The sequence below is a fragment of the Ostrea edulis genome, chromosome 4, assembly GCF_947568905.1.
Source record: "Ostrea edulis chromosome 4, xbOstEdul1.1, whole genome shotgun sequence".
NCBI lineage: Eukaryota > Metazoa > Mollusca > Bivalvia > Ostreida > Ostreidae > Ostrea > Ostrea edulis.
In genome coordinates this window covers 52,987,947-53,008,213 of record NC_079167.1, presented here as the reverse complement: position 1 = coordinate 53,008,213, position 20,267 = coordinate 52,987,947, and the positions used below count along the sequence as shown (strand labels likewise).

The window sequence follows — 20,267 nt, the reverse complement described above, 5'->3', positions numbered from 1 at the left end:
TGATTTAATGCATGCATTAATTCAATTATTGCTCTCTTCAATTCAATTGATGCATGCATCAATTGAATTAATGAGAGCAATAAATTTGATGTGCCCATTAATTCAATTATTGCTCTTTTCAATTCAATTGATGAGAGCATCAATTTCGTAGAAATATTGCTCGCAATAATTGATTTAGAGCTTGGTATAAATAATTTGATGATCTCTTTAATTCATTTGAAAATATCTTTAATTATTTACAATGCTTTTGTATAAGGAATTAATGTGCACATCAATTCTTTTAAAGAGAGCAACAATTCAATTAAAGATATCATTAATTCAATTGTGGATATGTTGAATTGAAGATATCTTTAATTATATAGTTGCTCTCTCTAAAAGAATTATTGCTCTCTTCAAATGAATTAAAGATATCATTAATTCAATTGAAGAGAGCAATAATTGAATTAATGCGCGCATTAAATCAATTATTGCTCTCATCAAATGAATTAATGCTCACATCAATTCAATTATTGCTCTCATCAATTGATTTAATGCGCGCATTATATCAATTATTGCTCTCTTCAATTGAATTGTAGCACGCATCAATTCAATTGTTGATATCATTAATTCATTTGAAGAGATCATTAATTCAATTAAAGCGATGCTATCAACAATTCAATTAATGCGCACAATAATTCAGATTTGAAGATATAATTAATTATATTTGAAGAGATCTTTAATTATATTGTTGCGTGCATCAAATGAATTGATGATATCTTCAAATAATTGAAGATATGTTAAATTATTTGAGTTTATGTTAATTTGGTGCTCCATATCCCTGACCTGACGAATTACACAGTTTGGCATCATTTCTCACTTTATTCCATTGGTCTACCATTCAAATTGCTTTTTGTCCGATATCCATTTGTATCGCTCTGGATTTTCTGTCAAGTAATCATTTGTCAATCCAGGTTCTTCGATGGCAAAGCATTGTCCCAAATTTTTTGTAAAGATTTTTTCTACAATGGCTGTTCTTGAACGATGCCACTTTTGGTTGATTGTGTTGCCAAAACTGTTCTCTGCGAGAACACATGACCGACAGAAGCAATCCGGGCATTCTATTAACGATGTTTGAGGAAAAATTAGGACACTAGGCACGGAAGCTGGTGTTGTTACTTCAGGAACTTCTAATTAATAAAGCTTGAATTGCTGTTAATTTCTCTTCCGAAAGCTGTACTGTGATTTTTGACATTTTCTTCAAGATACAATATGGCTGTGACTGAATTCAAATATTTAGTTCAGGTAATTATCTATGCATAGATTTTTTTTTTAAAATGCTGTCAAATTAGCTTTGCGGTAGATGAAAGGGGTTGCAAAGTGTGTAGTTAGTTGCTAATCAACACATTCTGATCCCAGATACTCAGTTGACACACTTGGCTAAATCTGTCAGTCAGGGTCTTATTAGATTGACAAGCAGTGTGTTTTTAATCTCTGTCCAGGTAAATTTTAAGAAAGGTGGCTTAAAATTGGGTCTTTAGTGTTGTAAACAATGCATGTACGAATCTGATAAATATTATAGTACAAATATATGTCTATTTTTACGGATAAAAAAAAAAAAAAAAATTAAAATAGAAAGTAAATATAAGAAATAAGTTTCATTTTTGTTTTGAATATAAATGAGGGTATGAACTGTAACGCTTCACATAGGTATACCTTTCATGAAGTGTAACATGCTTCATGAAGTCTGCCAGTGTGAGGTGTCGACACAATTCATACCTTCATGTACATGTATTTTCAAAACTGAAATTTCTTTTTTAAATGAACACAGCATGACTTTGGTATTGGATACCATTGATATACAAAGTCAATACGCACTAAAGTAAGCGCATCTAAAGAAATTCTGCCAAAATAAACAGTATTAGTGTACATTTCCTTCATAAATTGCACACAAAATCTTAACAAAGATTATGTTTATTTCTGAACAACCTTATTACTGTATTTGTATATACAAATTAGAAACTTTACCCACATTGAACACAGTTTTAGTGGTAGTAATACAACTATGCAGGTTCACTTTATTATATGGAGAGCTGAGCAAATCTATACTGCAGTGTCCGAGGATTACGGATTAAAATTAGACTCTTTTGATCAGGTAAGAATTTCAGTAGTTTTTCTAAACCTGCAAGGGAACAAAACCCTTTTCCAGCTCCATGTCCACCATTTAGGGAAAATCCACCATGCTTAATAAATCCAATAATTTCTCTATCACCATCATCTGCACCAACCTCTTTTTCCTTTTTCTCGGAAGTCTTTGTTTGTTGTAGATTTAATATGCCTTTCTTGAAAAGTTTTGCTTTCTTCTTTTTTTCCTTCTTTTCTTCGAGCTGTGGGTCTGGCTGCTGATGTTTGCATGGTCCTACATAAAATCTGTCTGCTCTTAATTTGATGATATCGTCCATTGCTGGCATAGATATTAATCCCATTTCTTCAGGACAACCTTTGGAATTCATTGATATTTTGATAAAAACTAGAGATTTTGCATGCCTGCGTACAATGTCCTGGAAAGAGGTGTGTAATTCTTCCCCAATGCCACTTTCTGAAATTTTCTTGCTTTGTTTTGGAGCAACATTAAATATTCTCCTCAGAGTGTTAAGATCTTTTTTGTTTCTGAGCACATGAAAATCTTTACTCTCATCCTTGTCATAAACCAGCTGGTTCCATGCCCAACTGAATGGGTTGGCCATACCTAACTTAGTAAAATTTGGTCTCTTTGCAGGAGGTCGTCTATTATGTTCGGCCTCTTTCTCACTCTGTATTCTGTTTTCCTCTGCCTGCCCTGCTGAGGTGTCTGGGTAATCCTCTGGAAAGTGCTCAGCCTGTTGTTCATTGGCTAGACATTGTAATTCACGCAGACCCCCAGCTCTGGCCCCATGATAAATGTTGGTTACCCAGAATGCCATGCTCCATCCTGCAGGTAAAATGAGATCCCATCCACTCCCATAGTGACCATGATTGAGGTGTGTTGGATTTGTGCCTGGGTTTTGAATGAGAAGTACTGGAATCCTACTTTCCTCCTTCCCTAATATCAACTCTGTCCCTAAAATCAAGAACTAGCAAATGAAATGTACGAAGACCAACAGAGACTGAAAACATACTGAAATGTGGCTGAGAAGATAATTCATATCAAATTGCATAAAAGTTTGCCTTAACAAACTAATTTAACAAATTAGCACTTGACTTTAAGGACAAATTAATATACACTAAATGGAATAATAATTTTATGATACTTGACAATTTTTGACAATAAGTTTTGTGGTGCAAATACCGTATAATGGAATTTTTTAGCGAGACACAAATTTAGTGACTTTTCCATAAAAATGGGTATATATATTTAGCAAGAGCTAAATTTAGTGACTTTATAATTCCAGGAAAGGTAACTATTACCTCCGATATGGAATAAAATTTAATGATATTCAATTTTAGGGACCTCATCTCTCTCGCTAATAATGCTAAAATTAAATCCTCGCTAAAATTCTTCTTATACTGTATGTGAAGCATGACGATTACTGTCTTTTGCACAAACCTGGAACAAGGTGTTCTGACTTGAGCTGATTGATTTCAAAGTCTGACAATTTTGTTGAAGTTACTGTCTTCCTAATTTCTTCATCCCATAGGGGTGAATTAGATACATCATGGCTGATCGGCAGTTTAATGGCTTCTGGAGCATCAGTTTCTGTGGGTTCTAGATATTCTACACACAAAATGATTATCATTACTGTATCGTAACAGATATCAAGCACCTGTTTGAATTTTCATTTCATTGAAGTTATTCACATACAATGTATACTGAGAGGAAGAAGAGAGGGGTCTCTTTACCTGTGTGTGTTACATCATTGTGTTTAGGTGCTCTGATGATTCTTGGATCTCTGACAGTCAGACCAATCAGGCTCTGGGGACACAACTCTGCAGCAGACTGACACTGATGGACTCCATTCCAGAATTCCCTCTGCTGGCTGAACTCCAGGGAATGCTTTTTGTCTTGGTAGTACTGTTTCCACCAATACAATAGTCCTTCACTGTTGGATATGATATCTGCTGCATGGAGAGTTCTTGCCAGAATTTTCTGAGACTCGGGTCCAATAAAGCGATGCCTTACTAGTCTGTCTTTTAAAGAAGTCATGAGGATATTCCCAATCTGAGATTTTCGGTTAATCACAACTTGCTCTTCAGCTGACTTCTCAGCCAATGTTTCTTTTCCCCCCTTCTGTTGCTTTTTTTTACCCTTGGACCTGATATCTACCATATTGTTGTCATCAGACTTCTGTTTTGCCTCATCTTTCATATCATTTTGTTTCTCATGCGACTCAGTGTTATTGTTAAAAGCAAAATTGTCTGCAAGTTCTGATACAGTTTTTTCTTTTCTCATTTCATCATCACCACAGGTTAGTTCCATGGAAATGTCCTGTGCTGCACAATTTTCTGCCTGCGAAAAACAAACCTCCACTTCTTCCCAGAGTTCCTCGTAAGATGCAGGATGACACCAAATCCATATCTGACGCAGAGGGTCCAATTCAGACTTTGGTCTCCACATAAAACTTACTGGACATATGGCACCTTTAGGATACTGATCCCATTTATACAAGATACAGTTACCCTCTCTGGTTCCATCCAAATACTTCTTTGCCCCAAGGGTTAGACCTGAATATTAAAATTATACCAGTGTCAGATAAAAATTACAAGTTTCTTTTCATGTGTAGCGACTGCTGCATACTTCGTTCTATATAATCCTTATAGTTAAATATCAAGAAATATGTCCACCGAGGTCGTTATGCAGTAAAGTAGATCAAGCTTGCAAGGTCCACTTATGCAAAATGACTAAGGACAGGCATATTTCCCAATATTCAGTCTATAGGCTTTACATTACATATTTGTCTAACTCTGCACTTCTAATTCTAGAAGTGCACATTTGTTTACATATTAAGTACCAGACAAAGTGTTCACATTCATTGTTATTTTAACATCACCATCATCTAATTCACATAAGCAGACATGACATCACAATGGAGTTAAAGTACATGTAGTCCTTGGGCATTTACAATGCAGACTTACATAGCTCAGTAAAAGCCCAGGTACTCTTCAAGGAATCTTTAGGGAAATATTCAAAATACAAATATGTAATAATGAATAAATACTACAGTTTAATTCATTTAAGATGATTCTGTACTTAGATTTCGTATGGTAAGGCAATACATACATCAACTTATCAAATTTACTTTTGCGATAAATGTCGTGTGATCAGATCTGACAGTTTACCAGATAACCACAAAAATTTATTTTAGGAAAATTTACCATACATGCAGATTTTGAATGAAAGACACAGTATTGTTGGATCCAAGAGTTTTCCGTTTATATATACACGTACATGTATATATAAAAAAAATAGTTTTACCATTTTGGGAATTGCATAGATGACCAACACCTCTCAGGATATTTTCTTCTTTTCCTTTAATTTCTATACAGCACATGTAGGAAACATCCTGCAATACAGATATCATTAACATTATAATCTTCATTCAACATCAAATCCATATTAGTGTGTGTAAAGGACATGTACAGTACTTGAAATCACACACAGAAATTGCAAATAAATATTCTTGTACTTGTATTAAACAAAAATTCATGTACATGATGAAATTGTTTAAATGTACACAAAATTCCACATCTACACCCACTAGATATATTTTTCAGGTCATCATTTTCTTATTCACATGTTGAAAATAGATTTTATTGAAAGCTTTTAATTGAAGCCAAACCAAAATCAAAGTACTGAAAGTAATGAATAGTGCTAAGCTTGTGAATTATGATGTTTACATGAAATATGGATTTACTTTATGATGTTAGACCAAAAGCACAAGTGAATTGATTGAAAATGGATTGATGGTAATAAGTTCACTGTCACTTACTCTCAGTTCTCAATTACAGAGAGTTGTATTCCAGTGAAGAGATTGAAAATGGACTGATGGCAATGAGAGCACCATCACTTACCCTCAGTGCTCAATTACAGGGAGTTGTATTCCAGTGAATCATGTAGTGAAAGTGTTGATTGTAAATGTTATTAAAACAGTAGGATATTAACTATAATGACCCTATCTATTTTTTTTTAAATTCTGCATTTAAAACACTATCATAACTACATGTATGATTACCATATCTACTTTTTTAAATTCTGCATTTAAGTGTAGTAAATTGATTAAAACCATAATAATATCGTAAGAGGGCTTATAAAATAAGTATTTTTGCATGTATGAAATATAGAGTAAAAATGTGTACCAATTAATATTAATGCATCATACTGCATGTTTTAAAGGATTATTCTTAAAAAAACAAGAGGCCCATGGGCCACATCGCTCACCTGCGTCACCTTGGCCCATATCTGAAGACTTTCCATATATATTTGCATGTAAAACCTTAGTCCCTATTATGGCCCAAACTACCCTTTGCAAACTTGAATCTACACTATGTCAGAAAGCTTTCATGTAAATGTCAACTTCTTTGGCCCAATGGTTCTTGAGAAGATTTTTAAAGCTGTTTCCTATATTTGTATGTAAAACTTTGACCCCCCTTGTGGCCCCATCCTACCACCAGGGGCCATGATTTGAACAAACTTGAATCTGCAATATGTCAGGAAGCTTTCAGGTAAATTTCAGCTCTTCTGGCCCAGTGGTTCTTGAGAAGAAGATTTTTAAATGACCCCACCCTATTTTTGCATTTTTGTAATTATCTCCGCTTTGAAAGGGACATGGCCCTTCATTTGAACAAACTTGAAAGCCCTTCACCCAAGGATGCTTTTGGCCATGTTTGGTTGAAATTGGCCCAGTGGTTCTGGAGAAGAATTCGAAAATGTGAAAAGTTTAACAGACAGACGGACAGACAGACGACGGACAAAAAGCGATCAGAAAAGCTCACTTGAGCTTTCAGCTCAGGTGAGCTAAAAATGGAGCCATTGAAATGTATATCATATATATGTACAAATTACTTTGCTACAGTTTTCAATCATTGTGTACAGTGAAACTTCTCCAAACCGGCCCCTCAGAAAACCGGTTCTCCCCGAATATCGGCCGATTTTCAAAGTCCCGGCAGAAATCTTAACATTTCCTTACAAAGAAAGTCGTACAAAACCGGCCACCCCTGAAAACCAGACATCAGCCACTTTTTAAAGTACATTTGTTAACAAACATGTGTAATTTACCCTTAACACTCTTTGAAGACAATAAAATTTTGGCCAGAGGTTGATCAAGATTGTCCAGGTGTGCAAATTGACTGACCTACCTGCCAGGTGGGAAATTATTGACTGGAGGTGTGAAAAACACTAGTGGCCTCTTTAATTTCTATTGTTTACCTGTGCTGTCAAGGGTGTTAATTGACACTTAGCTAATCCAAGAGACCCTTACAAATCCTGTACAAAATGTAAAAAACAGTTAGGAACATATTGAATGAATACAGTATCAAATGCCATATTTTTTCATGATACTATCATATGGATATAAGCAGTATTTAATAAAGAACAAACCCATGACTGTTAATGATAATTATTAAAAGATAGATTAATTTTCTTGGTTTCCATAGGCTTAAAATTCCAAAGAAATATTCAAATTACAATTTCATATTTACTACTGTACATTTTAAAAACATCAAAACAAAATTGTTAATGACATAAGCGATAAATGTAATCAGAGTATTTATAGGTAAGAGGAATTACAATAATAGGCCTCTGTGTTTTCTTTATGTATCCTGTTATAGATTTTCAGTTTAAAATTAGATGATTTCAGTGAGAATATTTGAGAATATTTCTTGTAATTCATAATTACCTTTAGGCACAAGCGGACTAATTTAATAATCTCCACCGATAATTGATCATAGATCACCAGATCAAAGAGAACAGTACCTACTTTGTGAATATTCAGATAAAACGTCTATAATTGCTAAATTCTTGATATACCGGCCATCCTTCTAAACCGGCCGTTTTTTCCGGTCCGAGAGCCGGCCGGTTTAGAGAAGTTTCACTGTATTTAGAAATGCTGAAGTTGACGATCTTAAAAAGCTTAAATTGAATCATTTCTTACAATCATTTGACAGTGGTGTTGTGTTGCCCTGTAAGATGCTCGAGAACTTTTATCTGTCGGTTGATAAGGAATCTTGTAGCCCCATTTCTCAGTCATTATGAATCGTTTTGCATGCCAAATATGTGTCTCTAGCCAAACCTTAGTCTTCTGACGTCGTACATACTCTTGTAGCAAGTTTTTAGGGCGTCTCCGATGCCTTCTGCTGGGTTTTTTGTGTTTGTTTGCATTTATTGTCACCATCTACAGTATCAACATAACATGTGTATATTTCTTATAATTCATGCATATGGAAATAAAAATGCTACGTGTGAGATGCTGACAGTCAACTTTGGCCTATTTCTTCAATGTCTATGCTCTTGTTCATTTCTAAATAAACACAAAAATGCTTATCGATAATAATACAATGCACATTTATAGTAAGCATTTTGACTAGACACCCTATGGTTTAATGAAACGAGTAAATTGTGCTTGCATGAGTGACCAAGAATGGATTCATTTACTTCATATCTTAATAAAATATTTACAATTACATTGCCAGTTCCTTCAATTCATTTCAATTACAATGACAAAGATTTCCACAAATGTAACTGATTGCTTCAATTACTTTACAAATTAACAAATCAAATCTTCAATTACTTATATTTCATTTTTAACCAATTTTAACATTACGTAGTTAAAACTGACTGTCCAGATCCATATATGAATTTTCAATTAATCATCAATAATGGTGCAAAATAATTCTGGAAAGTGAAACAATCTGATTTGATTTGAACATATTTTATTGAACACATTTTGAATGTTGATATCCAGATGAACAAGGTCCAACTGTATAAAAAGTAAATGTACAGGTTGTTTATAAATATGGAGGATATAAAAATGTTAAGATGTGGAAGCTTGGGGGTAATTTCAGCATTATCGGCTTTGCTGATCATACATATACTCCATTACATATACAAACCTAAACATTTTTTCCTTAATCATTATAGTAGGTTGATAAAGGCAAAGCCCTCTCATGGCCCGAAGCCTTGAGAGCGGAGCTCTCCCTATAGGTAACATATATATACACACACGTTAAAATGGAAAATATATAATAAAAAAAACCAAAAACAAGAGGCCCATGAGCCACATTGCTCACCTGAGTCACCTTGGCTCATATTTAAAGATTTCCCCTATATATTTGCATGTAAGACTTTGATCCCTATTGTGACCTCCAACCTACTCCTGGGGGCCATGATTTTTTCAAAATTGAATCTGGACTAGGTCAGGAAGCTTTCATGTGAATGTAACCTTTTCTGGCCCAGTGATTTTTCAGAAGAAGATTTTTAATGATTTTCCCTATATATTTGTATGTAATAATTGATCCCCTATTGTCACCTCATCTTACCCCCCGGGGGCCATGATTTTAACCAACTTGAATCTGCACTATGTCAGGAAGCTTTCATGTAAATTTCCATTTTCCTGGCCCAGTAGTTTTTGAGAAGAATTTTAAAGATTTTCCCTGTATGTTTGTATGCAAAACTTTGATCTCCCCTTGTGGCCCAATCCTACCCCTGGGCGTCATGATTTTAACAAACTTAAATCTGAAATATGTCAGAAAGCTTTCATGTAAATGTCAGCTTTTCTGGCTCAGTGGTTCTTGAGAAGAAGATTTTTAAAGATTTATCATATATATATGTATTTGTATGTCAAACTTTGATCCCCTATTGTGGCCCCATCCAACCTCCAGGGGCCATGATTTGAACAAACTTGAATCTGTACTATGTCAGGAAGCTTTCATGTAAATTTCAGCTTTTCTGGCCCAGTGGTTCTTGAGAAGATTTTTAAATGACCCCACCCAATTTTGCAATTTTGTAATTATCTCCCCTTTGAAAGGGATATGGCCCTTCATTTGAACAAACTTGAAAGCCCTTCACCCAAGAATGCTTTGGGCCAAGTTTGGTTGAAATTGTCCCAGTGGTTCTGGAGAAGAAATCAAAAATGGTAAAAGTTTACAGACAGACAGACGACGGACAAGAGGCGATCAGAAAAGCTCACTTGAGCTTTCAGCTCAGATGAGCTAAAAACTAATGAAAAATTAAACCATACCTATGAAACTTCAAAATTTTGGTCCAAATGGTGTCTATTCAAATACAAGCGCGTGTGTTTCTCTAGTTTGAATCTTGTGTACCCAAGTTTACATCATACTGAGATGTTACATAAAATCCGTAAAAGCATGTAAATAATATTTTCTTAATCATATATAATCACTCCTCGAATAACATGATGGTACCACGTCTCTTCTGTTTGTAAATTTTCTAAATAATGACGCTGAATATGGCGTCATAATGCACTGCTTACATCAATTGCATTATATTTCCCGTATTCAATTAAATAGGCAGACCAAATGTTTAAAGTTAGGATGATTTCATTAAGCTCAGTCCTTACACATTAGGTGCCAACACAGAAGTTTGAAATTTTCAAATTTTATTTTTCCATTGTTATTGTTTACAATGCTTAACTAAAGTATTTCTAATAGTCAACCAAAATTTTAATATCAGTTGTTGAGCTATAAGTGAGATACAGCACTCGCAATTCTTTAATATGTATACAAGGCTCATGTCATGTTTTTGATTACATCAATCTGATTAAAACCAGATCCTGAGATCCGCTCACTTAGATCGCTACACTAGGATCTGACGTAACCCCATATAGGGTCACGTCCGCATGACCTTTCGTTAAGCCAATCAAATTGACCCTGTCGATTTATACCAACGATGATTTTTCTCCCATGAACCTTTGCGTCATTATTTACGTTAGCGATGCAATAAAAATGACTGCGCGTTTGACAGACTGCACACAAAACATGCGATTTAAACAACGTCTGTATTCTCTGCGGGTTTTTTTTCATTCAAACGCTAAAAAATCCTGATGGAGTTCACAATTCAAGGAAAATGGCTGCGATTGTTTGGTTTAAAAGAAAACATATCGCAGCTAGATGCGACGTCACAATGCACCGTTTACGTCGAATGGCATTATATTCCTCGCGTTATTTAAGTAAACCATCTTGAAAACTATTCAAATCGTACCCATCCCTATTCATACATAAATCGGAATTCACAATTAATTTAATTAGGGTATATTTCATATCGTACATTTTGTTGTTTGTATGAACGGAATAGATGAGGCATTATTGCGAAAGTTTAAAATTCGTTATGCGAGAATATACAATTTTACAGTGTGGAATAAACTTTGTGGGAGAGAGATTACAGCAATTTCTTTACAAATTGCCAGGAACCGCCTAAATAGCCATCATTGTTTGTATGGCGCAATCTGACTGGCTGATAGTTTTCATGAATATTCCAAGCGATAGGTCATGCTGACATGACCCCCTATGGGGTCATGTCAGATCCTATTGTAGCGATTGTGAGCGTATTCTAGGATCTGATTTTAATCAGATTGTGATTACATTAGACTGCTTAATAGAAAATAGTGTGTTTAAAACAAAATGAGATGTGCCAAACACTAGAAAATAATTAATTGTGTTAAGAAATCACTTATGAATTGAAAAAAAATCTGCTTTTAACGAAACTTTTACTAGTTTATTTAACCTATGTAAACAAAAACATGGCACAAGCCTTGTTTACATAACAAGGACTTGTGACCTCTGTATCTCCCATGTACTTTGATTACTGACATTCAAATTTTTGCTGATCATTAGTAGAGGGCAAAGCCCTTTGGGCCGTGAGAGCGGAGCTCTCCCTATAGGTAACACATATATACATGTAAATATAGAAAACTAATGAAAAATTAAACCACACTTATGGAACTTAAAAATTTTGGTCCCAATGGCGTCAATTCGAATACTATCGCGTGGACATGTATTTCTCCATTTTGAATCTCATGTACCCAAGTTCACGTTATTCTGAGATGTTACATAAAATCCATAAAAGCATGTAAATCTTATTTTCTTAGTCATATAGCCTATAATCACTCCTCGATTTAAAACGCGAATTGTACAACGTTTCCTATACATGTTTGTGTATTTGCTAAACACCGACGCTGAATATGACATCACAATGCACTGTTTACATCAGTTGCATAACGTTTCCCGCGTTCAATGAATAGGCGGATCAAAAATGTCAAAAGTTAAAATACTTTGATTGAGCTCTGTCCTCACACGTTAGATGCTAATATTTCAAGATATTTTTTGTCCTGTTATGGATCTAGATACTAATGCCAATATTTTTTGCTTCGCCCTCAAACATGGTCACCCCGTAAGACATATTAATACCTTAGTTAATAAGCATTCTAAACAATGAAAATCAAAAATTAAAATTTGAAAATTTTCAGCTCAAATCGTGTCCATGTCCTTTTAATATATCAAAAAGAATTTTAGAGGAATTATGGACAATTTATGGTTACCTCTCTAACTCTGCGCGGCATCCTTTTAACATTGTGGCTCATTGCCCTCCGTCGCATGGATATAGAAATCAGTCCATTCACAGCTTGTGACACCTTTCTCTGTTTGGTGGCTGTATCTAGAAGTTGCAATTCTGCCGCTCTACACTTCGCATATTCAACAACATTAATCGCTGTAATTAAAAGCAACTGCTGAGTGCATACAACTTTTTAATTCAATAACACCCCCCCCCCCTTTCTCCACATTGATGTAACTGTAAGTTACCAAGTACTATACCTTGAGGTGCTTCAGACAACACATTTTCCTGCTGTCTTTGTTTCTTCGCATAACCAACTTCCCCATCATACTTCCGTTTCTTAGGAAAACGCTCCATTTCGGTGATTTGACTAAATCAGTTGGCCCCGTCAGCCTAACAAATCATGGCCATCCTCCAGCCTTTCTACACATGGGGGCAGACATCTTGAACATTTTAAATGAAAATACGTCGAGTCGAATTTATTTTTTCCGGATAATCTTTTACTCAAGATTATAATTTGAAATAAACTAATTCTTATGTGATATTACTAAAATTTATGTAAATTTTATATTTGAAGATTATATATAATCATTCAACTACTCTTCATCTAGAAATAATCCCGGGGAAAATCGGTTCCGCTTAATTTATAGTTATCTACTTTCATTTTCACTTTTCTTCTCGACATGGCAGGTATTGTAAGACGAATTATCCAGACAGCAAAGGCTCCATCAGCTATAGGACCATACAGGTGATTGTTGATCTATGACATTGTAACTACAGCCAACTCTAGGTGTATTGGATTTCAAGGAAGACAAAGAAATATTAAATAACATGCGGTGAATTTAGCACTGCCGAAATTGCGAAGGTCGAAAGTTCAATATTCAGTTCAGTGTTCAAGATCGTAGCGGCTAGCCTAGCTGTTAGGCTAGATATGTTTTTGTATTAATATTAAACTCGCACGATCACTGATCACTCTGCCAATAGACGGCATACACGTTTTAGTACTGTAATTAACTGAATCCGACATTATATCGAGGGGTGTAATGAGTGCCAAAGGCATTGAATATTCTTAGGGAATCTGCCCCCCCCCCCCCCCCCCCCGTAAAATTTTCTTTAAAAATGAAGTTAAAACCGTGCAGTCTGAGGGTTCTCTATCTCACAATAATTCATCTTTGTTAATATCTCTGGGTAAAATGACAAGTGAAAAGAGGCAAAATTTACATTTATAAATAACGAATTCTTTTTCAAGAGTAATAGAGCCACACAATATCATATCAAAATGCAAATGTTCCTGAGTTGTGTACATTCAAGTTTTTTTTTTATGCCCTCAATACTAAAGGGGGTGGGTGGGTGTATACTGGTTTTGGTATTTCTGTCTTAATCTGTAACTCATGACTTTTGAATGGTGATTGGGCTCTCATATTTGATATGTGCATTTCTTGTGACCTTTGTTTTGGTACCAAAATTTAAACCTTGTGACCTTGACCTTGGTGGTTGACCTACTGTTAAGAAAACCACACCTAGCCAATATCTCCTGCACTATTTAAGGTAGGGCTTTCATATTTTGTATATAGATTCCTTATGGCAAGACCTTACATTTCATACCATGATCTTTGATCTGTGACCTTGAGCTTGGAGTTTGACCCAAATTTCAAAACTTTAACCCAATCTAATTAGAATTGGACCCTTTGATCTCCTCACCTATGATCACTACACAAAGGATCTAACAACTCTCCATTAGAGGTCATCACAGATTGAACTTTGTGGGGAAAATAGCAGCCAATCTAATTCTAATAGATTAGCCAATCAGATTATCAGTTCTAAACTACTGCTTGGTAGTGTACAAAAAATGGCGGTGCCCACAATCAAAATAATATTAAAGATATACTGTAAAAGTGGAAATATTTGCTTGTGTTTTATTTTCGCGATTATATTAAGTTCAGAAAATAAAACCATTGCAAAGTGCTGTTCAAAGTATTTGAGAGTATGAGTTCATAAGGGGCAAGATCAATAGTTCAATGTCTGACAAAAAACTAAATTCACATAGTTTTCACAAAGACACCCCTCCCAACATCCTTAAAAACTAAATATGATAAATGTTAATTTAAACCTAATCGATTAACAAGTAAAAACATATAATTATAAATAACACTCTTTATATACCTTTTCTACTGTGTATGATCACAAATGAAAGTGTACATTAAAACTAAACACTTACAGCCTTTGAGCAGGGAGGGATCTAGCTTTGTCGTGCCACACCTGTTGTGACATGGCACCTCAGTTTTTGTGGTCTCATTCTAAGGACTGCTCCATTTAGTCGCCTCTTACAACAAGCAGGGTTACTGAGGACCTATTCTAAGTTAACCCAGATCCCCATGGGATGAAATTTCTTTAGGTACCAAAGTTCTTGACCTTGTAATTTTGACCTTGGATTTTTACCTACTTTTAAGGAACGTTAACCTAGGCAATATCTCCTGAACTGTTTATGGCAAGACATTTCATACCATGATCTTTGACCTTATATCATGGTTATTTTGTGACTGTTGGGGTCACAAGATAGGGCTAAATAATTTCATGGGATAAAGATTTTTACAAAATCTTCAAAATACACATCTGAACAACAGTATGGCCAAGGTGACTAAGGTGAGTGATGTTGCCCATGAGCCTCTTGTTTTTGGTTTGATAAAAATTATGATTCTGTAAAAAAAATCTTTGTTTTGAATTTATGATGTAGATTGTATGTGACAATCTTTTAGCATTGAAATATTGCATTTTATTACTTTGAAATTAAGGAAAATAATGAAAATTAAATCTTAGTACAAATCATTTTGCAAGTACTTTTGTATTAGATTGTTCCTTTTGCGTTCTTTGAATTCTGATAAATTCATACTAATTTGTCCACGGATTTGTTCATTGGAATTTTTGACGTTCTAAGATATGATTGTTAACAGTCAGGCAGTCCTAGTGGAGAACACTCTCTACGTGTCTGGGCAGATAGGCATGAATCCACAGACAGGCGACTTGGTACCAGGGGGAGTCGTCCATGAAACTGAACAGGTCAGTATTAATCGTGTGTATCATTGTCACACACATTGGTCTTACTTCCAGACTAAGGTGCTAACTAAGGTACTAATTCAGCATTTTGCTTGTTTATGTACTTTGAGAAATGACTTGCTCTGTAGCTGTTTTTCTTTTCAAGTCACTGCAAATTTCCAGATGTTGAGTCTGTAGTTAAACATAGTGTTTGCCCGAAAAAAAAGAAGGAAATAGCTCGATGCCTGGATACTATTAGAAATTCTGTGAAGCAAGTAAAATGTTTGTATGGTTAGTGAAAGTTTCAGATCAGTATTTCTTTCAAATTCAAAAATCACTGAAATCATCGATGAATAAAAAGATGTTACCTTCTAACAGAATCCTCTCATGTGACAACTTTTTTTCAATACCATATAGCAGGGTGTTGAAAATGATATTTGAATTGACTGAATCTGCCAAAAGCAGACTCTGATTAGTAAAACAGGAAGGAGAAATGTTGATTTTGTATTGATAATCCCTGAGGATTAAACTGGTGACATTTTGCCATCTGTTGGTTCTTATTGAAAGCCCTGAATTCAAAATCATGTTTTGTGATGGCTTAGTTTTGTATTGCTGTAGTCTTTCCTTGAATTTTCATCAAAATGAAACATCACCAAACTTGCAATGTTTCATCTAGCATACACATTGGATTGGGTGGGGGGGGGGGGGGGGGGGGTCTTCCAAATATTTGGGAAATTATATTTCTTTCTCATCATATATCTGAGACTTTGCATAAAAATGCAGTGTCCTCCCTTCTCACCCCCCACCCCACCCCCAGCCCTGTTTGAAATTGCCTTCTACTGGCCTACAAAAATTAACAAAAACAAGTAAACCTGTAAAAGACATGATATTGTTCTGCTAGTCTATTTCTCTTCAGAAGATTGTGTACATGATATAAAAAGTGGATTGGATGTGTATTTATTTATGTGTCTTTTATTTATTTATTGTGACAGGCTTTAAAGAACATGCAGGCAATTCTTGAAGCTTCAGGTTCAACAATGAATAATGGTAAGTAGTATTCATAGAAATGCGGAATTAATGCCATCACAGGTAGCTTTGTTATCAAGAGAGATTAGGATCCAAAGGTCAAGGTCACAATAGGTCATTGCAAGGGGATATACCCCCGCTTTGCAGAGCTCTTGTTAATTATTTACTTCCAAGCCATTGCTTCTATATAAAAAAAAAAAAAAAAAGAATCTTTATGTAAAAATTACAACTAAAGGTTGCAAGTAATATATATTTGGATTTGCCAGTTGTGAGTTGTATGTAGTGTAAAGCTGTTTTAGTCATTTCGGTAAAAATTGGCAAACATGACTTTAGCAGTTGACACCTCTTTATAAGTAATTCAAAACATGTACTGCTATAAAAAGTACAGAATGAAAGCATGCATTTCTATTTTTCTCCTCAACAGTAGTCAAAGCCACCGTTTTGTTGGATGACATAAACAATTTTGCAGCAGTAAATGAAGTGTATACTAAATGTGAGTATGCTATTGAAGTTACCTACATGTGTTCATGTACAGTGTGTGATGTCAGCTTTTTCTAGACCACCATTCTGAATTTAAAATTTGATAAATGTACACCATTCCATGATGACTAATTATTTATTAGAGATTAAAAGGTAACCTTGATAGAATGTACAAAAACTTTATGCTTTTCACCCGTGGATTCTTAAATTTTATCAAGACGAACCTACTGCATGCCATGGTAACTCACTAATACTCAATGACGTTTCAGTTACTTAGTCAATCCTTGCATAGAGTGTAAAATGTAATGTAATGGTAGTCAATCCTCAAGTAAGGTTATTTCAATGTTTGTTATGGAAATGAATCAATCTATTTAAAATTACATGTTTTGGAACCACTAATGCTTCTCAAACATCTAATTTTAAGAAGATTAGGAAATCAATAGACATTGTTCAGAAACAAATAAGTTATATCAAACTTATACACACTTTATAAGTACATTGTATAAACCAGTTTCAATTGATTACTAGGGTTAAGTATTGTAAATTTTTCTATATTTTTGTGAATTGTCTTCCCTTGACAAAAAGAAATTACATGTACCTGTTTTTGATAGTGACATCAACATTTGATTTTTAAAAAGTGGTTCCACGCAACTATTTATCAAAAGATTTCAATGCTAAACTGATTTAGAATAATAGTTTTAAGGGAACTTATTTTGTATTATTGAAAACTCTCTCAATGAATCCTGTTTAGTTGTCAAAACCTTCAAATTGATACCCTGGATGTCATGATCTACATCATCATTAATCAAAAGTAGAATGTGGTTATTATGGATAGACTACCTTGTTATTGTTTGCCCACTGCATGGTGGCTCTGTGGTTAGAGTGACCACTCCATGACTGGAAGATCATAGGTTCGAGCTCTGCTTGTACCTTGACCAGGTCAAACCTAAGATGTAAAAATAGGCAGTGACTGCTCCTTTGCCTAATGCTCAGGGTTTAGAAGTTTAAAGTTGCAGGATTTTCAGATTGGACAATAAAAACCCAAGCTCCTGTATTACATCAGGTGTTGGCATGATAAAGAACCCTCACTGATATAGCTTTGGACTAAAATTGTGGCATTTCACCTAATAGATAATGATGTCTCGATACAAGTGAACATTTTTCAAAGGGATGTAAAACAAATAAACGAAACATTCACTGTCCTCTTCATGAACATGAAAAAAAATTATATTGGTTTTACCTGACCTGAAAGCTCAAGTGATCAACTGTTGTCCATCATCTGTCTGTCCATCTGTAAACTTTTCACATTTTTGATTACTTCTTCAGAACCACTGGGCCCATTTCAGCCATGCCTCCTTTAAAGGGGAGATAATTGCAAAAATAGGGTGGGGTCATTTAAAAATCTTCTTCTCAAGAACCACTGGGCCAGAAGAGCTGAGATTTACGTGAACGATTCCTGACATAGTGCAGATTCAATTTTGTTAAAATCATGGCCCCCGGAGATAGGATGGGGCCATAATAGGAGATCTCAGTTTTACATGCAAATATATAGGGAAAAATCTTTGACAATCTTCTTCTCAAGAACCACTGGGCCAGAAGAGCTGAAATTTACATGAAAGGTTCCTGACATAGTGCAGATTCAAGTTTGCTCAAATCATACTCTCTCCCCCCCCCCCCCCCCCCCCCCCCCTTACAGGTGTAGGGTGGGGTCACAACAGGGGATCAAAGTTTTACAAATGAATATACATGTATATAGAAAATCTTTAAAATCTTCTTCTCAAAAACCAATGGGCCAGAGGAGTTTACATTTGCAGCAAAGCTTCCTGACATAGTGCAGATTCAAATTTGTTAAAACCATGACTCCCTGGGGTAGTTTGGGCCACCATAGGGATCAAAGTTTTACATACGAATATATAGGTTAAATCTTTGAAAATCTTCTTCTCAAAAACCACTGGGCCAGAAAGTACAAATTTACTTCAAAGCTTCCTAACGTAGTGCAAATTCAAGGTTTTTAAAATCATGGCCCCTGGGGGTAGGATGGGGCCAAAATAGGGAATCAAAGTTTTACATACAAATATATAGGGAAAAATCTTTTTCTGAAGAACCACTGGGCCAGAAATGTTTAAATTTACGTGAAAGCTTCCTGACATATTGCAGATTCAAGTTTAACATCACGGCCCCTGTGGGAAGGGTTGGGCCACAATAGGGGGGATCAAAAGTTTACATACATGTATATTGGGAAATCTTTAAATATCTTCTTCTCAAGAGCCACTTGGCCAGAGAAGTGTACATTTACATGAAAGCTTTCTAACATAGTGCAGATTCAAGTTTGTAAAAATCATGGCCCCCAGGGGTAGGCTGGGGCCACAATAGGGATCAATATTTTACATGCGAATATATAGGGAAAATCTTTAAATATGGGCCAAGGTGACTCAGGTGAACGATGTGTCCCATGGGCCTCTTGTATTTTAAATCTCCATGCATAATCCTCTTCATTATTCTTCAGTTTTCCAAAAGAACTACCCAGCCAGGGCTGCATATCAGGTGGCAGCTTTACCAAAGGTGAGATTTGTTACTAAGTGACTATCTATAACACAGAGTGTCAGACTTACTAAGTGACTATCTATAACACAGAGTGTCAGACTTACTAAGTAACTATCTATAACACAGAGTGTCAGACTTACTAAGTGACTATCTATAACACAGAGTGTCAGACTTACTAAGTGACTATCTATAACACAGAGTGTCAGACTTACTAAGTAACTATCTATAACACAGAGTGTTGGAATTCTTGTTATAACATTTCCATCCACTGCCTGTGACACAACATAGCATGACCCATAAAGTATGGTAGTAACTTTAACCTTGGTCATAGCTTTTGATTTATACAAGATAAAGACTTTGCATTTGGTGAACTGAAAAGTCGAAGCTGCATGACTTGCAGATCAAGATCATATATCAAGAATTAAGTTTACCTGATTTGATTTTTCAGGTCACCTGAGTCACTCTGGTGACCTATTGCTGTGGGTCTTCATCTGTTGTCATGCGTCATCCGTTAACAATTTTACCTATTCAACTTCTTGAAAACTACAAGGCCAATTTTTACCAGTTTTAGTGTAAAGCATCTCTAGGATAAGAGGAATATAAATCGTGAAATTTATTACCTTACTAGCCTTGGAGCCTCATGGTTGGGGCCATATATGCTCAAAAA

General features: G+C 35.2%; 2 protein-coding genes across 2 annotated transcripts in view; one reads left to right on the top strand and one right to left on the bottom strand.

Moving 5' to 3' along the window:
* Positions 1 to 1,932: 1,932 nt before the first annotated feature.
* On the bottom strand, positions 1,933 to 12,995 carry LOC125669750 (ribonucleases P/MRP protein subunit POP1-like). The gene is made up of 7 exons (XM_048904484.2): positions 12,778 to 12,995; positions 12,504 to 12,673; positions 8,103 to 8,342; positions 5,429 to 5,516; positions 3,856 to 4,677; positions 3,563 to 3,730; positions 1,933 to 3,076 (listed from the first exon to the last, which is right to left on the bottom strand). Exons 1-7 carry the CDS (start codon positions 12,872 to 12,874, stop codon positions 2,058 to 2,060), a joined length of 2,604 nt encoding a protein of 867 aa, XP_048760441.2. The 5' UTR covers positions 12,875 to 12,995; the 3' UTR covers positions 1,933 to 2,057.
* A 178-nt stretch (positions 12,996 to 13,173) lies between these two features.
* LOC125669751 (2-iminobutanoate/2-iminopropanoate deaminase-like) overlaps positions 13,174 to 20,267 on the top strand; it is a 14,496-nt gene continuing 7,402 nt past the window's right edge. The window contains exons 1-5 of the mRNA XM_048904485.2: positions 13,174 to 13,265; positions 15,469 to 15,574; positions 16,543 to 16,597; positions 17,001 to 17,069; positions 19,563 to 19,618. Of these exons, the coding sequence (XP_048760442.2) occupies positions 13,201 to 13,265; positions 15,469 to 15,574; positions 16,543 to 16,597; positions 17,001 to 17,069; positions 19,563 to 19,618 (351 nt within the window). The 5' untranslated portion in view covers positions 13,174 to 13,200. The remainder of the gene's footprint in view (positions 13,266 to 15,468; positions 15,575 to 16,542; positions 16,598 to 17,000; positions 17,070 to 19,562; positions 19,619 to 20,267) is intronic.

Coding starts and splice junctions, on each gene's coding strand:
- LOC125669750 (XM_048904484.2), bottom strand. CDS start 12,874: ATGGAGCGTTTTCCTAAGAAACGGAAGTATGATGGGGAAGTTGGTTAT. Junction 12,674..12,777: donor GTTGTCTGAAGCACCTCAAG/GTATAGTACTTG, acceptor TTTTAATTACAG/CGATTAATGTTGTTGAATAT. Junction 8,343..12,503: donor TGCCGCGCAGAGTTAGAGAG/GTAACCATAAAT, acceptor TTGATACTGTAG/ATGGTGACAATAAATGCAAA.